Below are 18,392 nucleotides of genomic sequence, written 5' to 3' on the forward strand. Positions count from 1 at the left end.
GCCAGCACCAGATCAAGAACAGCCTCTCCTCTAGTAGGCTTATCCACATACTGTGTCAGGAAACTCTCCTGGACACACCTAACAAACTCCTCTCCATCCAAACCCCTAGCCCTAGGGATATTCCAATCTATGTTTGGGAAATTAAAATCTCCCATCACGACAACTCTGTTATTCCTACATCTCTCCAGGATCTGCTTGATCTTAGCCAAAAGGCCAAGAAGCGAGAAGATGAATCTCCAGGAACACACTGAGGCTGGAAGATGCACCTGAAAGATGCTCCCTACATCTGTTGATGTCGTGTTCTGAGGCCCAAGATTGCTGGTGGCCACCATCCTGAACTCCGGAGGCAGCCTCAGGCATCATCAGCCAAGTCCGGACTTCTGCATATCACTGGCCAAGAAAACTAGAGGTGCAGAGGTTAGCTGCAGTCAGGTAGGAAAGAACTGCTTTTAGCAGGGATCATTTAGTGTCCAGAAAATGAACAGTTGTCTAAGAGCCAAACTTCAGCAGCAAATCCCTGGCAGATATTAGGTTTCAAAAAAACAAAAACTGAATAGGTGTATTCCTAAAGGGTATTGTTTTCAAATATCACCATGACCTTGCCTCCTCTGCATCTCTGTAATCACCCCCAGCCCTACAAATCTGAGATATAAGCGCTCCTCTAATTCTGACCTTTTATACAAAGAACAAAGAAACTTACAGCACAGGAACAGGCCCTTCGGCCCTCCAAGCCTGCACCGACCATGCTGCCCGACTTAACTAAAACCCTCTACCCTTCCAGGGACCATATTCCTCTATTCCCATCCTATTCATGTACTTGTCAAGACGCCCCTTAAAAGTCACTACCGTTTCCACCTCCACTACCTCCCCCGGCAACAAGTTCCAGGCACCCACTAAAAATTCTGCCTCGTACATCTCCTTTAAATCTTGCCCCTCCCACCTTAAACCTGTGCCCCCTAGTAATTGACTCTTCCACCCTGGGAAAAAGCTTCTATCCACTCTGTCCATGCCGCTCATAATCTTGTAGACTTCTATCAAGTCGCCCCTCAACCTCCGTCGTTCCAGTGATTTTAGTAGCTCCACCATTGGTGACTGCTGGCAGAATTTTCTCACCACGGGAATCGTTGCAGACGGGACCATAAAAAGGTCTGTTGACCTCAAGTGGGACTTTCCAGTTTTGGGATGAGCCATGCGGAAAATCCCACCCTGCGTCTTCAGTTGCTTAGGTCCCAAGTTTTGGAATACTCTCCCTATACCTCTCGAACTCTTTAACTTACTTTCTTAAAGTTAAAGACATTCCTTAAATATATGCCTTTGACCAAGCTTTGGTCATCTGATCCAATACTCCTTTTGTGGTTTGGTTTTATTTTATAATGCTCCAAAGTCCTTTGGGACATTTTCTTATGTTAAAGGCTTTATATGAATATAAATTGTTGTTGGGCAATTCTGAGTCAGCTAAATTATTTTTTCAAGCTGCTTTGGTTTACATTTCAAAATGTTCCACTTTATTAATTATACTTTCATTTTACCTATGTAGTAAAACAAAATATACTAGCAAAAATAAAACAAACTGTACTAGATCCAAAAATGTTGTCTCAGAAGTATTTTGAGCAAATTGATTGGTTTTCCTTCTCCTGCTAACAACTTTGCACATCAACTAATGATAATTAGCAACTCTCAATATTCAGTAATCAGAAATCATAGAATCCCTACAGTGCAGAAGGAGGCCATTTGGCCCATTGAGTCTGCACCGACCATAAACCCACCCAAGCCTATCCCTATAACCCCACTTATTTACCCTAGCTAGTCCCCCTGACACTAAGGGGCAATTTACTATGGCCAATCAACCTAACCTGCACACCTTTGGACTGTGGGAGGAAACCAGAGCACCCGGAGGAAACCCATGCAGCCACGGGGAGAACGAGCAAACTCCACAGACAGACAGTCACCCGAGGCTGGAATTGAACATGGGTCCCTGGCACTGTGAGACAGCAGTGTTAACCACTGTGCCACCGTGCCGTTAAATGAGATGAATAAATTGAATTGCGGTGCAAGCAAATTTGTATGTCACTCAGCTGAAATTTACACAAATACATACCCATCAATTTTAAAGATATTTGAAGCACAGAAGTTGCCACCTTTATAATATTATGAGCAGATCTCTGGAGATGTTGCACACAATCAGATGATACAAGGTGTTACAGGCAGAAGCATTAATGCTATGTATTTTACATTTCACTGCTAGAATGGTGAAGTGGGCATCACTTCAACACAGACTCTAACTGTTTGCATGTGGCAACAGCATTTAGAAAGTAATTGCTAATCATACAGATCTGGATGCCGGCCTCATTTGTCCTTTTTTAAAATATAGACAATCAATAAGGCCAGTGAAGAGGCTGCATACATTCTGACTCCAGAATCTTTAGGTCCCAGAGAATCTATAATTTCCACATAACTCGATTTGCTTCTTTCTACCCTAGTCATAAAAAGTGTGATAAGATAATTTTAGTCTGATATAAAATGTGATTGCTAGGAAATGCACACCAGAGGGGTGGCACAGTGGTTATCACAGCTGCCTCAGAGCTCCAGAGACTCGTGTTCAATTCTGGCCCTGGGTAATGGTGTGTGGAGCCTGCACGTTCTGCCCGTGTCTGCGTGGGTTTCCTCTGGGTGCTCTGGTTTCCACCCACCGTCCCAAGATGTGCAGGTTTAGGTGGATTAGGAGCCGTGGGAAATGTGTGGGGTCATGGGGTTAGGGCAGGGGAAAGGGTTTGGGTAAGATACCCTGTCAGACAGTCAGGGCAGACCTGATGGGCCAAATGGCCCTTTCTGCACAGTAGGGATTCTAGGTGGTCACATTATATCTGTATAAATATATATAATGATGTCATTTTAAGTTTACAAGGTAAAAATAAATTAGAATTGTCAAACATTTTGGAACTCAACTAGATATTTTTCCTTTCTTTGATAAGTAAAAGGCCCATGCTCCACATAGGGTAACCATATAGACTGTCCATCTACTTTTCACAATGCTGACATTTATTTCATCTCATTTGATTTGTTTTGAATAGAATATTTAGTGTAAATGACTTGCAAAGAAATGTGTTTTCACAATTCCACAGTCCGACAAAGTAAATGAAAGGAACAGCTTACCGCTTTTATGCCTAGATGCATATAAGTATCACCTGCTGGATTGACAGCTTCGAGAGCAACAAGACCATCATTGATTTTCTGCCTATAACAATAAAAAGAAAATAACACTCCAGATGTCAATTCTTGAATATTAGAATAAATTTACTTCAGCTACAGAAAAAAAAACAACAAATCCTCAGCTTGTGGGGCAACTGAATTGATTGGGAGAAAACAACCGGATTCCTCCAGTGGGTGTCAGTTCCGGAACTTAGATTTATATCCTGTCCAAATAGGATGAATGAAAAGATTTTCTTTCAGTTAGCAATAACAAACCGACTTTAAATTAGTTTATTTTCACAATTCCTATGTTAACTCGTACTGGAAAATTAACACAAATTAACAAATAATGTACAATTTCACTCAGAAGTCACAAGAAAGCAAGGTATTGGAAGTGGAAAGGTCATGCTGTGTCAGGGTAATATTGAGCTCGTCATTGTTAAACTGCAGTGTGTTTAATTTCTTAGCAGTGACATCACTTTTCATTCATAAAATGCTAAACAAACATTTAATCCCCTTCCAAAATTTAAACTTAAAAAAATGAAAATAAAAAAAATTAAGCCACTTTGCTGATCATCCTATCATTTTATACTTCATGCCCTTTCTCACAAAAACAGAAAAATTAGTCAGATATTTTATACACACGAGTTTTCCCCTTCCCCAAATGCATAGTCTTTTGCTTTTATAACATTCAGCCCTAACCCCATAACGCCACATATTTACCCTGCTAATCCCCTTAACCACATCTTTGGACTCTAAGGGGCAGTTTACCATAGCAAATCCACCTAACTTGCATATCTTTGGACTGTGGGGGGAAACTGGAGCACCCAGAGGAAACCCACGCAGACACAGGGAGAATGTGCAAACTTCACACAGTGACCAAATGATGGAATCGAACCTGGGTTTCTGGCGCTGTGAGGCAGCAGTGCTAACCACCGTGCCACTGTCTTCTCGGTTTTATGCTTCAGTGCACGTCATGCCATCAGCAAGGCAACCAACCCAATGTCGATTGACATACAATTTCTCAATGATCTCTTGTAGTTGCAAGAAACCATTCTCTACCAGATCTGTCCCACAGAGGGAACTGAACATCTAACATTCCATCAGATATTAACTACTTGTGATATCCAAATTCCTAACAGTTATCATGCATTCAATTTGTAGTCTCTGGAGTTTAGAAGAATGAGAGGTGACCTCTTGAAACATACAAGATTCAGAAGGAGCTCGACAGGGTAGACACAGAGGTTGTTTCCCCTGGCACCCTGGCAAAGGGACATAAAACATGGGGCCATAGTCTCGGAATAAAGAGGTCGATCCTTTAGGACTGAGCTGAGGAGAAATTTCTTTACTCAAAAGGATTGCAAATCTTCAGAATTCTCCACCCCAAAAGGTCCTGGATGCTTCATCCTTGACTATATTCAAAGCTGGGATAGACCAATGTTTGGTCTCTCAGGGAATCAAGGGAGAGTGGATGGGAAAGTGGAATCAAAGCCCATGAATAGCCAAGCTTATATTGAAAAGTGGAGCAATCTCAGTGGGCTGTATGGTCTGCTCCTATATCTTCTGTTCTTGTGTTCAGTGAATGGGAGACAATTCCTTAGCAGTCAAATAGGTGCCCCTCACAGCATTCAATTCCCAGTCAATTTAGGGATTTGGCCCTGTCCACAGCTGACTTTTGGCTGCTGCCTACAATAATCACCACAGTGCTGTATGATCATGAGTCAGGCACGTGATAAGAGTTCTGATCATTCTTTCCCACAGTCAGCAAAAAAAAGCAAAACCTCTCTGTTCACATCTTCCTTTTTATTAGCATCTTGCTTCAGAATTGCAGCACAATGGATTTTATTTACAATGCTTCATGATAAGAAAGTGTAAATTACATTTCATAAACTAAGATAAGTTGTCAAATAACTTATAACTACTTATTAGTAGTTTCAATATTCTGGTTTTTTTTCAAACTTCACTTTAGGATATGGCAAAAGTAGAAGTTTTTGAACACAACTTGGTTATTTTCCCCTCAAGTAATATTATCAAAGAGTTGGCAATGCTGGTCAAACACATTCCACCTCCATTGGTATAAACCATTCTTAAATCAGATACAGAATGGTTATCTGTAGGGTAAAGCTCCCTATATCCTGCCAAGTAATGTCTCAGTCCAAATCTCAGAAAATCTGCCCTTCCTTTTTCTGCACTAGCTATCCTGTGACCTCTCTTCCTGATGTTGTGAATTTATTGCCAACTATTGCTGAATCAGAGATGGGATTCTCTGGCCTCATCCATGGCGGGATCCATTGTGAACAACAGTGGTAAATTTGATGTTCCAGTCAAAACTCTATTCACTGTGTGGCACCGGAAAATCCCAGCAACGAACAAGGGTGTAAGGATTTGGCCTATGCAGCTTTTCCTATGGATTCATGCCCACTAATAATTGAGAATGGTTGAGAAGGAGAGCCTGTGTCTCAGTTGAAGCAGTGTATGGTTTTGCTGGTAGCAGCCCACTTCAAATTTTCAATCACTTAAATCAACTGATTCAAATTCTCAGTGCTCCTGTGATTGACAAGCCAGTTTGCTAATGGCAATTAAATCAGCCACTTCAATACACAGTGACTCACCAAAGCATCAAAGAAACACTGTTCAATGAAACAATGCAGTAATTTTAACTTAACCAAATGTTTAAAACTGACAGGTTTGAGTGCAACATTGGATTTGGATCCTGTTCAGTTTTATTCTCCATTGCAAAGTAACATCAAGTGAGTGTATAACCAATGTCGCACCCAAACTCGCTGGTTTCCCTTCCGATGAGTTAGGTTAAAATTATCCCTTAACAATGCACACACCAAATAGACAGTGGTATGGGAAGCTTTAAGAACTACAATGTGGTGAGCTTGATCATTAAATAGCTCTGCAGGAAGCAGGAGGCAGCAGGATCAAAGCAGATGGAAGGGGAAAGGCAGGAAAAGCATCACAAGGTGGAAATGAATGTGACATGGTCCAGTCTGTCCAACGTTTCATACAAGCCACTCTCTACACGTGGATTTAAACTATGCACCTCATTTTATGTAGGAGCTTAAAGCCAGCTGAGAGACAGATAAAAATGCATCTTAATAGAGGATCATGTACAAGAATTTGTTACCATGATTAATGGGCTTTCCCTTTGATACTAAAGTCAATTAAGGTCAGACTCTACCCATCCAAATCAGAAAGTGCCACATGAGTGCTAGGCAATGACCACCTCCAATAAGAGAGAATTTAACCATTTCCCTTTGACGTTCAATGGCATTATCTTCGCTGAATGCACCATTATCAACATCCTAGAGATTAACACTGACCTGAAACTCAACTGGAACAACTATATAAATACTTTGGCTACAAGAGTAGGTCAGAGACAGGGAATTCTGTGGTGAGCAACTCACATCCTGAGTTTCTAAAACCTGTCCACCATTTACAAGGCACAAGTCAGCAGTGTGATTAACACTGCACACTTGCCTGAGTGAATGCAGCTCCAGGAACACAAGCAGCAGCAGCTGGAACAAAGCAGCCAGCTTGATTGGCACCCCAAGCACCAGCTTAAACATTCACTCCCTCTGCCACCGATGCACAGTGGCAGCAGTGTGTACCATCTACATGATGCACTTCAGCCTGTTGATTCTTTTCTGTATGATTATTATTTTTCAAGCGTTCCTCATCACAGATATTTAAGTGAACAGCCTGTAGTTACTAGGAATGTCTTTACAGCCTTTCTTGAATAAAGATGTCACATTTTCCACTCTGCAATTCTCTGGCACCTCCCCAGTGTCTAGGACAGATTGGAAAATTGTAGCAAGCCCTTTTTGCTATCTCCACAACCACATTAGCAACCTGGAATGAAAGCTTAGCCAGTCTTTCCAGCGTATCCTACATATCAATTTTCACCTCATCCACTATCTCCGCTTTCTTTGCTTTTGTCAGCTCCTTCTTCATCAGTAAACATTGATGCAAACAGCTCATTACACATTTCAACCTTGACCACCCAATCTTAGGGCTTCAGTATGGGTGCACATGCCATCTCTGATCAGAGGGTTGGACCTGTGAGAGGATCACCCTCATTACAGGCGAGGGCACGAGAAATGAGTCTGAATTAGTTTCTCCCCTTGTCTCCGGAATGTCCACTTTCATCTCTCTGGCATAGGCAGCAGCCAGATGTTTTGGTATTTCTTCACATGCCATGTCTTCATCCCCCTCCTCCATGTCAATTGAGCTTTGTGCCTCCTTCTCTTTTTCCCGGTTGAGATTTTCACCCATTTGCATTGCAATGTTGTAGAGTGTGCAGCAAACGACAACAATCCATGACACCTTCACAGCAACCTATTGAAGAGCACTGCCCAGACCAGTCCAGGCAGTGGAAGTCAGCATCTCAGCAGGCTAATGGCCTGCTTCATGATGTCCTTTATTGTGCCAAGGCTAGCATTAAACCTTTCTTCAGCCTCCGTGCATGGACTCCTGACAGTAGTCATGAGTCTGCTCGGGAGAGGATACCCTCATGTTTCCCAGGGTCCAGCCATGAAACTGTGGGCATGAACATCTGCAACACCTGGGACTGTAGTGGCACTTAGGTATCATGGCTCCTGGATAGTGAGCACACATATGCAGCATTCACTTCCAGTAGTCACAAACTAATTGAACATTCAATGAATAGAAGCTCTTCCAATGGATAAAGGCCCCTTGCTGCTGTAACACTTCTTTGATGGTGACTTGTGTGCAGCCAAAACACCTTGGATGTGCAGAAAACTGGCCCTGGCAGCAACTCCCTTTGCCCCCCCTGCCTGGCTATCTTCATCTGACCTGTATTTAATACAAGACCATAAGACATAGGAGCAGAATTAGGCCACTCGGCCCATCGAGTCTGCTCTGCCATTCAATCATGGTTGATACTTTTCTCATCCCCATTCTCTTGCCTTTTCCCCATAACCCCTTATCCCCTTATTAATCAAGAACCTATCTATCTCTGTCTTAAAGACACTCAATGTCCTGGCCTCCACAGCCTTCTGCGGCAAAGAGTTCCACAGATTCATCACTCTCTGACTAAAGAAATTCCTCCTCACCTCTGTTTTAAAGCACACATAATCCCCAGCCCTCTTCAATAATGCATTTGTTACCACCTTGATGTATTGGTGTGTGGCTGTTTGAAGGATCCCACATGCCTCTCTTGGAACAAGCCTGAGGTATAAAGGTTGAGAACTGCAATCACTTGCAGGACAACTGGCACTGGATACCCACTGTACCCCTTGAGCACAGGGCATCCTGGATTTGGGTGCAGACTGTGTCCTGAAAGAGTTGTAGTCTCCTCAGGCACTACCTCTCTGTGATATCCGCAGGTAGGTTATGCTATTCCAGCACACAGTTGGATACACTGCCTACCTGTACCCTCTTTTCCCGTGATGCCTGGCTTCCTGTCCATGCTGTTGCTGAGGATCCTGTGTGGCTTGTTGTGCATTTCTAAGTTTATCAACATTGTGTGTCTACTCTAATGCACAAGGATGGGTGGATGATATCCAGTGGGTCCACAATGGCATTTCCACAATGGCTGCTTCCAGATGTGTTCTCCTTAGGCCTGAAATGCTACTTTAAGGGATGCTCCCTCTGCACCTCACTCCCTTTAAATATTTTCCTTTCTGATTCAGTGTTTGCCTTTTCATAGTTCAGCCAGCGGACTCTACACTCTACACAGCAAAAGGCTCCATAAGAGCTACAGCTCCCTGTGACTCACACTGCCACACTGGGTGGCACGGTGACACAGTGGTTAGCACTGCTGCCTCACAGCACCAAGGACCCAGGTTCAATTCCAGCCTTGGATCACTGTCTGAGTGGAGTTTACACGTTCTCCCCGTGTCTGCGTGGGGTTCCTCCGGTTTCATTCCACACTCCAAAGATGTGCGGATTAGGTGGATTGGCCATGGTAAATTGCCCCATAACGTCTGGGGAATTAGCAGGATAATTACATGGGGTTTCGGGGATAGGACCTGGGTGGGATTGTGGACGGGGGTGCAGACTCGATCAGCCAAATGACCTCCTTCTGCACTGTAGAGATTCTAAGTCTAAAGGACAGTCAAGGTAAGTCAGGGAACTCAGCTTTCACCAGGTGGGTTACTGAAGCCACAGAATTCTGCTCTGATTTTCATTAAATCAGAGTGGCAGCAGTTAATGTGAATGAATTACTTGGAAATAAATCTTAAGTGGGCCTTTATTAATGGTAATGAGGCTCCTGCTGATGGTGGATGAGTTTCCCACAGTGGGCTGTTCCTGCCAACTACTTCATTGCACTCCATTTTCCCGCCAATGGAAGTCAGAGGCACGTCTCCCACGCAATTCCCCATTCCTCCCCACCAGTTGGCTGAACTAAACCCTGAGCAACATATTGGGCAAGAGATAAAGAGCCGATGTGAGGAAGATAAAAGCAAAATACTGTGGATGCTGGAAATCTGAAATTAAAAACAGAAAATGTTGGATAAACTCAGCAGGTCTGGCAGCAGTTGCAGAGAGTGAAAGAGAGTTAACTTTGAGCTCGTGTGACTCTTCCTCGGAGCCCCAGATGCGAGGAAGATTTTGTTTTCCGCAGCAAGTGGTAATGACCTGGTACTCAACTGCTTACCAGAGTAGTTGAAGCAAGGACTATTGATATGTTCAACAAGTAAATGGAGGGCATTTGAGGGAAATAAACTTGCTGGGCCACAGAAGTTGAGCAGGGGAACGGGACTTATTGGACTGCTCTACAGATAACCAGCACTGATGTGATGGGCCGAATAGACTCCTTCAGTGCCATAATGAATATGATGGTGGAATGAGATTACAAACAAATTTTAAAAGGCAACAAACACATACGTGAAAGGACTAACTAGAAATGGTAATGGGGAAAAAGCTGGGACTAAATTGTATAGTTCTTTCAAAGAGCCAGCACACGCACAATGGACAATGGCCTCCTTCTGTGCTGCGCAATCCCACAATTCCACTGTTAGTTCACGGAGGTCCCAGCTGCCCTTGTGATCATCATTTTGCATTTGCAGCAAGGTACAGTGCAAAAAATGATTTCAGGATGCAGCAAAAAGAGGGCAGGTAGCAAGGAGACTTGTTCCAACCCATTTGTTGCAGGCAACCTCATAGGGATGCTTATCAATTCCCTGAATTAACATGGAATCTCACACATTTTTGGTGCCTAAGATTGCATGGTAAAATTTGACTATCTAATGCCTCTTTTGGAACCGGGAAATGTGCAAAATACGATAGCAATTTCTACCCCAGACCTTTAGATGATGAACTAGGCCTGGCGCAGGGACAATGAGGCAAATGTAATGACCACACTGTAGATTTTACAACTATTATTTATAACTTCATCATTATTTATCTTATATATCCTACAGACCAATCTGTTCAGTCAGTAAAACTCTAGTAACCCGAATGTTAAGGTCCAACTAACTGCTTAAAAATGGCATTTCCGTAACTTCCTCACTGCTGGGAATATTATTTGAGATGTACAAATATTTATCTTTCCCTAAAAAAGAATTCAGATCAATAACTCTCAAATACTATTCCTGGAATTATGCAGTTTCTTCAAATAACAACAATGAAAGGTTATCTAGTGGCATATTGGTAGACATAAAAAGGTGCAGAATGTAATACCCTGAGCCCATTTTCACAAGGGTGCATACTGTTAATGCACACTACATCTATTTTGTAATCACTGTTTGTATGCCAAAAACTTACTAACAGTTGGTAAATTAACTATATTATTCGCCTGACCAACAAAATGCAAGCCAGATTCTGTTCCAACATTGCACATTCTTAAATATTGGAATATAAAAGAAAATCTGCCATAACCAAAAGCATAATTGCCTTGGGTTAATGATTAAGTTGATACCCAAATTTTATCCTCCAATTACGGCTCAATAGATTAGATATGTAGTCAGAGGTAGAGAACCATTTGAAATGACTTTCTGCTCTTGTATCATTCCCTTTGGTGTCCCCCAAGGATCTATCCTTAGTCACCTCCTGTGCCTTATCGACATGCTGTCCATTGGCAACATCATCCAAATACACAGTGTAATTGTTCACAGATAGAGCATCTCACCACTGCCTCTCGTGGACTTTTCACTCTGGATGATGGTGGAAAAGCATTCAGGGAGGATGGTGTGGTCAAGAGTACCCAAAGCTGCAGATAAGGTCAAGAGGGAGGAAGGATGTCATAAGGGCCATTTCGGTATTGCCCAGAAACCAGATGGCAGATATTCAAACATGGGGATATTTAAACATGGGTGTTCTGGGAACAAATGGCATGGATTTGAAAGGTAACAGCATGTTCAAGGAGCTTGGCAAGGGAAGGAAGTTTGGAGGCCACAGTTTGCAAGATTTGCTATTATAGTTGCAGTTTTCTTACTTGGCATTTCTGAATGTCTCTTTTACTCTTAGTTCACCTCTCTTCCCCTCCCTTTCTGAGCATAATTTGACCTTAATTCAGCCTGTTTCCTTCTCTATTCCTGTTGCTTTTTATATCCTTTAATATCATTTGACAAGCAGATAAACTATTTGTACTATTGGTCACCAAGATCCCACACTGACCTTATTACAATCTCACACTTAAAATAATTTGAGGCTCCATTCAGCTCTCAAAGACAGAATTTGTCATATTCCATTAATACAAGAACAAACACTGGTCTCTGACCATCCAATCCTGGCAGCACAGTGGTCAGAACTACTGCTTCACAGCACTAGCGACCTAAATTTGATGCTGGCCTTGGGTAACTGTCCATGTGGAGTTTGCATATTCTCCCCGTGTCTGCATGAATTTCTTCCGGGTGCTCCGGTTTCCTCCCACAATCCAAAGATGTGCAGGTTAGGTGGATTAGCCATGGTAAATGCCAGAGGTTTCAGGGATGGTGGGGGTGGGGGGGCAGGGGAGAGGAGGAGGAGAGAGAGTTGCTGAGTGGGATGCTCTTTCGGACAGTTGGTGCAGATTCGATGGGCCAAATGGCCTTTTCTGCACTGTTACCTCAAGTTCCATGCTCTCTCATTTTTGGCAATAATCCTCATGTAGAGTCCAATCAAATGCCTCTTTCAAGTCCATAATAAACAATATCTTTCAACACTTCCACATCCTCCTCAAGAGATTCAACTAGATTAGTTAAAAGAAACCTGCCCCATAACGGTCACAGAATGGACCAAAAACTAAACATGGTAGCAAGGGGCATCTGGCAGATGTACACAGAACTGAAGGATTGAATTTCAGTAAATCAACTTTCTTTGAAAGAAATAAAAAATCCAATTATATCCCCTATCATTCTCCAGCCCGAAGCATACTGGACAATCTATCTTTATAAAATTGCATTTTCGTAGAACATGTCGCACAATATATGCAGGATTAAAATCACAATCTTCTACTGTGTTTAATCTTAATTGTGAATCACTGTTGTTTATTACAACAATAACTTGCATTTATATCACACTTGTGGGAAAATGTCCCAAGCCATTTCACAGAAGTGTAATCAGAGAAATATCGACACCATTAAAGAAGAGGTGACTAAAACCTAGGCTGAAAAAGATAGTTTTAATCGAGAAACGAAGAAAGAAAAGTTCATGGAGGGAATTCTGGAAATTCACCGACAAGGTTGAAGGTACAGCTGACAATAGGGGGTTGAAGGGAGTGGTGGATGTACAAGAGGGCAGCAGATTGCTTAGAGGCTGGGCTAGAGAAGGTTACAAAGATAGATCAGAGTGAAACAACAAACATATCTGAACACAAGGATGCAAGTTTTCAATTGGAAGCACTGAGGAATCCAGAGGAAATGTTATCAGAGAACACTGTGGATTGGGTGGATTATTCCTCATTTGAGTTGGGCTGCAGGCAGCAATGTTTTGGATTATCTGAAGTTTATGCGAGGTGGAGGATAGAAGATTGGCCAACAGAGCATTGGACCACTGGAGTCTGGAGGGGATGGTGGCATGGATGGGAGTTTCAACAGCAGATGGACTGAGGCTAGGGCAAAGGTGGTGAGGACAAAGGTGGAAGTCAGTGTTTGTGATGATGAAAGAGGATATGGCGTCAGAAGTTCAGCTTGGAGTTAAAAAGAACAAAGTTTCCGGTGCACTAGCTTGAACCTAGGCCAGGACCACAGAGGGAGACTGAATTGGAGCTAAGGGCTCAGAATGTTCAGCAGGACCCCCAAGATGATTGCTTCTGTTTTCACAATGTTTAACTGAACTAAATTGCTAATAATACAAGACTAAATTTTAGTCAAACAGGCTAATGGTACAAAAGCTGCTTGACAGTACTGGTGGAGAACTAGAACTGAGTATCGCCATGTCAAATCCAACACCAGGGATGGGATTTTACAGTCTCGCTCAACCCAAGACCAAAAAATCCCACCCGAGGTCAAGAGACCTTCCCATTGTCAGCCCCTCGCCCGCTCCGATTCCCGTGGCAGGCGGGGCGGCAGAATTCCAGTGCATGTTTGAAAAATTCAATAATGCTACATCCACTTTACTGGCATACAATGAGCACCAATGCATCCAATATGGCTGGTGGCATGCAGTGCTCATTCTGAACAGGAAATGCATCATTCCTTATATCAGTACAGGCAAACAGCTGTTATACCATTGGCATATGAAAATAATGCCCAAACATCTGTTTGATGCCTCCATAACCACTTTCCCAGCAAACCAGTTATTCAGGACTTTTCAATGCTGGCCGGGAAGAAGTCTGGTTGTAGAAACATAGGGCGGGATTTTATGACCTCGCTCGGGCGAGGCCCGTAAAATCCCACCCGAGGCCAACAGAGAATTCTGTTCTGCGAGCCTCGCCTGACTCGATTCTGGGGCGGGCGAGGCGGTAAAATTCCGGCCATAGAATTTGGACCAGAATGTGCCTGGATTCGGAAAGTGGCAACATTTAAAAAAATTCATTCATGGGATGTGAGTGTTGCTGCCTAGGCCATCATTTACTGTTCATCCCTTATTGTCATTGAGAGGCGGGTGCTAAACTGCCTTCTTGCACCAAGTTGCTGCTGTCCATGTGGTGTAGATACACCCCTAATGCAGTTAGGGAGGGAGTTCCAGGTTGCTGACTCAGCAACAGGATTTTGACTCAGCAACATTGAAGGTATATTTTCCAAGTCAGAATGGCAAGTGGCTTGGAGGGGAACCTCCAGGTGGTGGTGTTTCTATGTACCTGCTGCCACTGTCCTTCTAGATGGTAGTGGTCATAGGTTTGGAAAGTGCTGTCAAGAAGCTTTGGCGAGTTCCTGCAGTGCATCTTGTATACAGTACACACTGCTGCTACCATGCATTGATTGATGGAGTGAATGTTTGTGGATGGGGTGCCAATCAAGCATGCCGCTTTGTCCTGAATATTGTGAAGCTTCTTGAGTATTGTTGGAGCTGCACTCTTCCAGGCAAGTAGCGAGTTGTCCATCACACTCCTGATTTGTGCCTTGTAGATGGTGGACAGCTTTTGGACAGTCAGAAGGTCAGTTACTCACCACAGGATTCCTAGCCTCTGACCTGCTCTCGTGGCGACAGTATTTATAGGGCAGCACGATGGCACAGTGGTTAGCACTGCTGCCTCACAGCGCCAGGGTTCGATTCCTAGTTTGGGTGACTGTGTGGAGTCTGCACGTTCTCCCTGTGTCTGCGTGGGTTTCCTCCGGGTTCTCCGGTTTCCTCCCACAATCTGAAAGACGTGCTGGTTAGATGTATTGGCCTTGCAAAATTCTCCCTCAACGTACCCGAACAGACGCCAGAGCTTAGCGCCTAGGGGATTTTCACAGTAACCTCATCGCAGTGTTGTAATGTAAGCCAACTTATGATACTAATAAATAAACTTTAAAACTTTTATGTGGTTAGTCCAGTTAATTTTCTGGTCAATGGTCATGCCCAGGATGTTGATAGTGGGAGATTCAGCAATAGGAATGCCATTGCATGTCAATGAGCAATGGTTAGATTCTCTTTTGTTGGAGATGGTCATTGTCTGGTGCAAATTTATTCTGACATTACTCAGCCCAGGTCTTGTTGCATTTGGAAATGGACTGCTTCAGTGTCAGAGGAATCACAATAATTCAGAACATTGTGAAATCATCTGTGAACATCCCCATTTCTGGCCTTATGATGGAAAGAAGATCATAGGTAAAGTAGCTATAGACGGTTGGGCCCAGGAAACAACCTTGAGGAACTCCTGCAATGAGGTCCTCGAATTGAGATGATTCACCTCCCAATAACCACAACCGTTCATGCCTAGATGTAGCAGGACTGCAGAGCTTAAATCTGATCCACTGCTTATGCACTCACTTCGCTCGTTCTGTCGCTTGCTGCTTATGCTGTTTGGCATGCAAGCAGTCCTTTGTTGCTGCTTTACCAGGTTGACACCTCATTTTTAAATATGCCTGGTGCTGCTCATGGCATGTCCTCCTAAACTCTTCGTTAAAACAGGGTTGATCCCTTGATGGTAATGGTAGAGTGAGGATAAGCTGGGCCAGGAGGTTACGGATTGTTGTTGAGTAATTCTGCTGCTGCTGATGGCCCACAGCACCTCATGGCTGCTCAGTCTCGATTTGCTCGATCTGTTTGAAGTCTATCCCATTTAGCACGGTGGTAAGTCCACACAACACAATTGAGGATATCTTCAATGTCTCCATAAGAACAGATGCATCTGCAGCAGACAGATTGGTGAGGGTGAGGTCAAGTGTGTCTCTCCCTCACCGCCTGCCGGTTTAGCAGCTATGTCAATAGGACTCAGCCAACTCGATCTGTGGTGTTACTATGTTACTACCTAGCCACACTTGATGGACATTGAAGTCCCCCACCCAGAGTACATTCTGTGCCCTTGCTATCCTCAGAGCTTCCTCCAAGGGGGGTTTAACGTGCAGGAGTACTGATTCATAGCTGACAGGGGATGGCACATGGTAATCAGCAGGGGGTTTCCTTGCCCATGTTTGATCTGATGCCATAAGACTTCATGGGATCCAGAGTCAATGTTGTGGACTCCCAGGGCAACTCCCTCCAGACTGTATACTACTGTGCTGCCATCTCTGCTGGGTCTGATCTGTCAGTGGGGCAAGACATACCCAGGGATAGTGATGGTGTCTGGGACATTGGCTGTAAGTTATGATTCTGTGAGTATGACTACATCAGGCTGTTGCTTAGCCAAAATTGGGAGAGCTGTCTCACAGCCTGATGTAGTCAGTGGCTGTTGCTTGGCCAGTCTATGAGGGAGTTTTCTCCCAATTTTGGCACCATCCCTCAGCTGTTAGTAAAAGGGACTTTGCAGGGTTGACAGGGCTGAGTTTGCCGTGGTCTTTTCTGGTGCCTAGGTGGATGCTGGATGGTCTGTCCAGTTTCATTCATGTTCAAGAGGAAATCGGGATAGGTGTAGTTTGCAAGGATGGAGGATCAGTACTGGAGTGTTAGAAAGTGGCTTGATGACAGCAGTTTTGCATTTCCCTTAGAGCAAATGAAAAATAAAGCTTTGTGAACAGACCTGTCACCGGTGATTGGCATCTTCACGTCTGCTCGGGATGAAAACACAATGAAAGACAACCTCATCTGGGGACTGCAAAATTAAAACAAGACACTGCGTTCAAAAAAAATCATCTCAAATGTCCAATTGTGCAACAGAAATCAGTCTTCCCCAAAGCCCTCTGAGATTACTCAGTTTCTGTTACCCCTTACTTCCCCCAAGCGGTGGAGAAACGAGTCAAAGATACTTTTCTTAATGCACCAAGTTTGGCGAAGCTGGGTTACCTTACAAATCGCTTGACCAGTGCTTCCACAAAACCATAGATCTCGCCCCAGTTGTTGGCAACACTTCCCGACCTGTAAAATCAAGAGTGGTCGGTCAAAAAGAAAGTTATAGCAAAGAGAAAACGTGTTGAGCTCTTTCGGCCCACCAGTATGAATCAATAAGTCAAAGTTTATTTCAAAGCAGAGAGATCATCCTTCCTATCACAGTGGATATCATGCTTAAATCTTCTTTCTCTCCACTGTCCGATCCATCAATGTTCACAACTGATTTCAGTGCAAGTTAACTTGCGATAGAGAAGAGGCAGAGAGACTGCACTCATTCTGTTTCTGATTTATTGCAGGTCTGAAGCACCCGCAGTATTTTGCTTTAATATTACCCGCTCTGATTCTTACCTGTCAAGTACAACATAGAGATCAAATGCCCCATGACAAGATTTCTCTTCACTCTGAACAGTTTCCGGTCCCTTCAAGATCAGAAAGACTGACACAAAGACCATGAAAGTCCGGATTCCGGGGCAGATTCTGTTAGAAACAGCAACAGTCCGCCACAGCCTCATTATCGTTTAATTAAACAACTTGCAGAGCTCCAGAGGACAAGAGGCAAGAACAAGGAGCAGAGAAAGCTGCTGCCAACCTTCAAACAGCCACCACTGGATTCACAAACTGAAAAGTAAAACGACCTCCCTTCAACGGGCAGCTTGGAAACAAAACAAGACGATTCCGTTTTTTTTTAAAAGTGCACGTTACAGCAGTGGAAAAGGTCTCTCTGCCGCTGCCACAAAGTCTCTCGTTCAGTTCATGCCTTAACTTCCCAAAGGAGGACGGCGCTTCGCCAGGGGCGGAATTGCATAAACATCAATCGTCCACCCAGCTTCGAGGATTGCTCTCAACAAAATATCAGCCAGCACATCAAACACAACTTGCGTTAAGTTCATTCTGCTTGGTTGGGGGTGGGATAAACTGCAACTGGGTGTGTCCCCGAAGCTCTCCAGTAAGCCAGATGCTGCACTGAGTGAGTGTAAAAGAGGATATTGCTGCATCATGACAGATGGACTGCTGTTTTGAAAGAGTAGCGTGATATCACTTCCTGTGCTCGGGCTAACATTAACATTGATATTAATCATTAGCTTGGTTCTGTTGTAAATTTGCTATGCTGTTGACGTCGGGAAGTTATGAAAAAACTGACCCCACAAGACCTGAAAGATTGAATTTCTACATTAAGATGTACAAAACTTGCCTATGATCTTAATTTTCAATTCTACACTAAGATCTTTACTGCTAGGGTATGTATTGATCATTCTGATGTACATTTCCAAATTATCAAAAAAAAGACTTGCAGATCTATACCACCTTCCACAGCCATAGGATGCCCAGGGCTCGACAGCCATAAAATACTTTTGAAGCATAGATACTGTTGTAATGTGGGAAACACTGTAGCAAAC

The 18,392-nt window shown here is 43.5% G+C and overlaps 1 protein-coding gene across 1 annotated transcript in view; it reads right to left on the bottom strand.

Annotated features, from left to right (window-relative positions):
• Positions 1-17,970, bottom strand: part of antxr2a (ANTXR cell adhesion molecule 2a) — a 219,650-nt gene extending 201,680 nt beyond the window's left edge. Inside the window, exons 1-4 of the mRNA XM_078213868.1 lie at positions 17,344-17,970; positions 16,951-17,022; positions 16,688-16,759; positions 3,154-3,235 (exon numbers count right to left, since the gene is read on the bottom strand). Of these exons, the coding sequence (XP_078069994.1) occupies positions 3,154-3,235; positions 16,688-16,759; positions 16,951-17,022; positions 17,344-17,507 (390 nt within the window). The 5' untranslated portion in view covers positions 17,508-17,970. The remainder of the gene's footprint in view (positions 1-3,153; positions 3,236-16,687; positions 16,760-16,950; positions 17,023-17,343) is intronic.
• Between the last annotated feature and the right edge of the window lie 422 nt (positions 17,971-18,392).

This window comes from Mustelus asterias, chromosome 1, assembly GCF_964213995.1.
Source record: "Mustelus asterias chromosome 1, sMusAst1.hap1.1, whole genome shotgun sequence".
Taxonomy (NCBI): domain Eukaryota; kingdom Metazoa; phylum Chordata; class Chondrichthyes; order Carcharhiniformes; family Triakidae; genus Mustelus; species Mustelus asterias.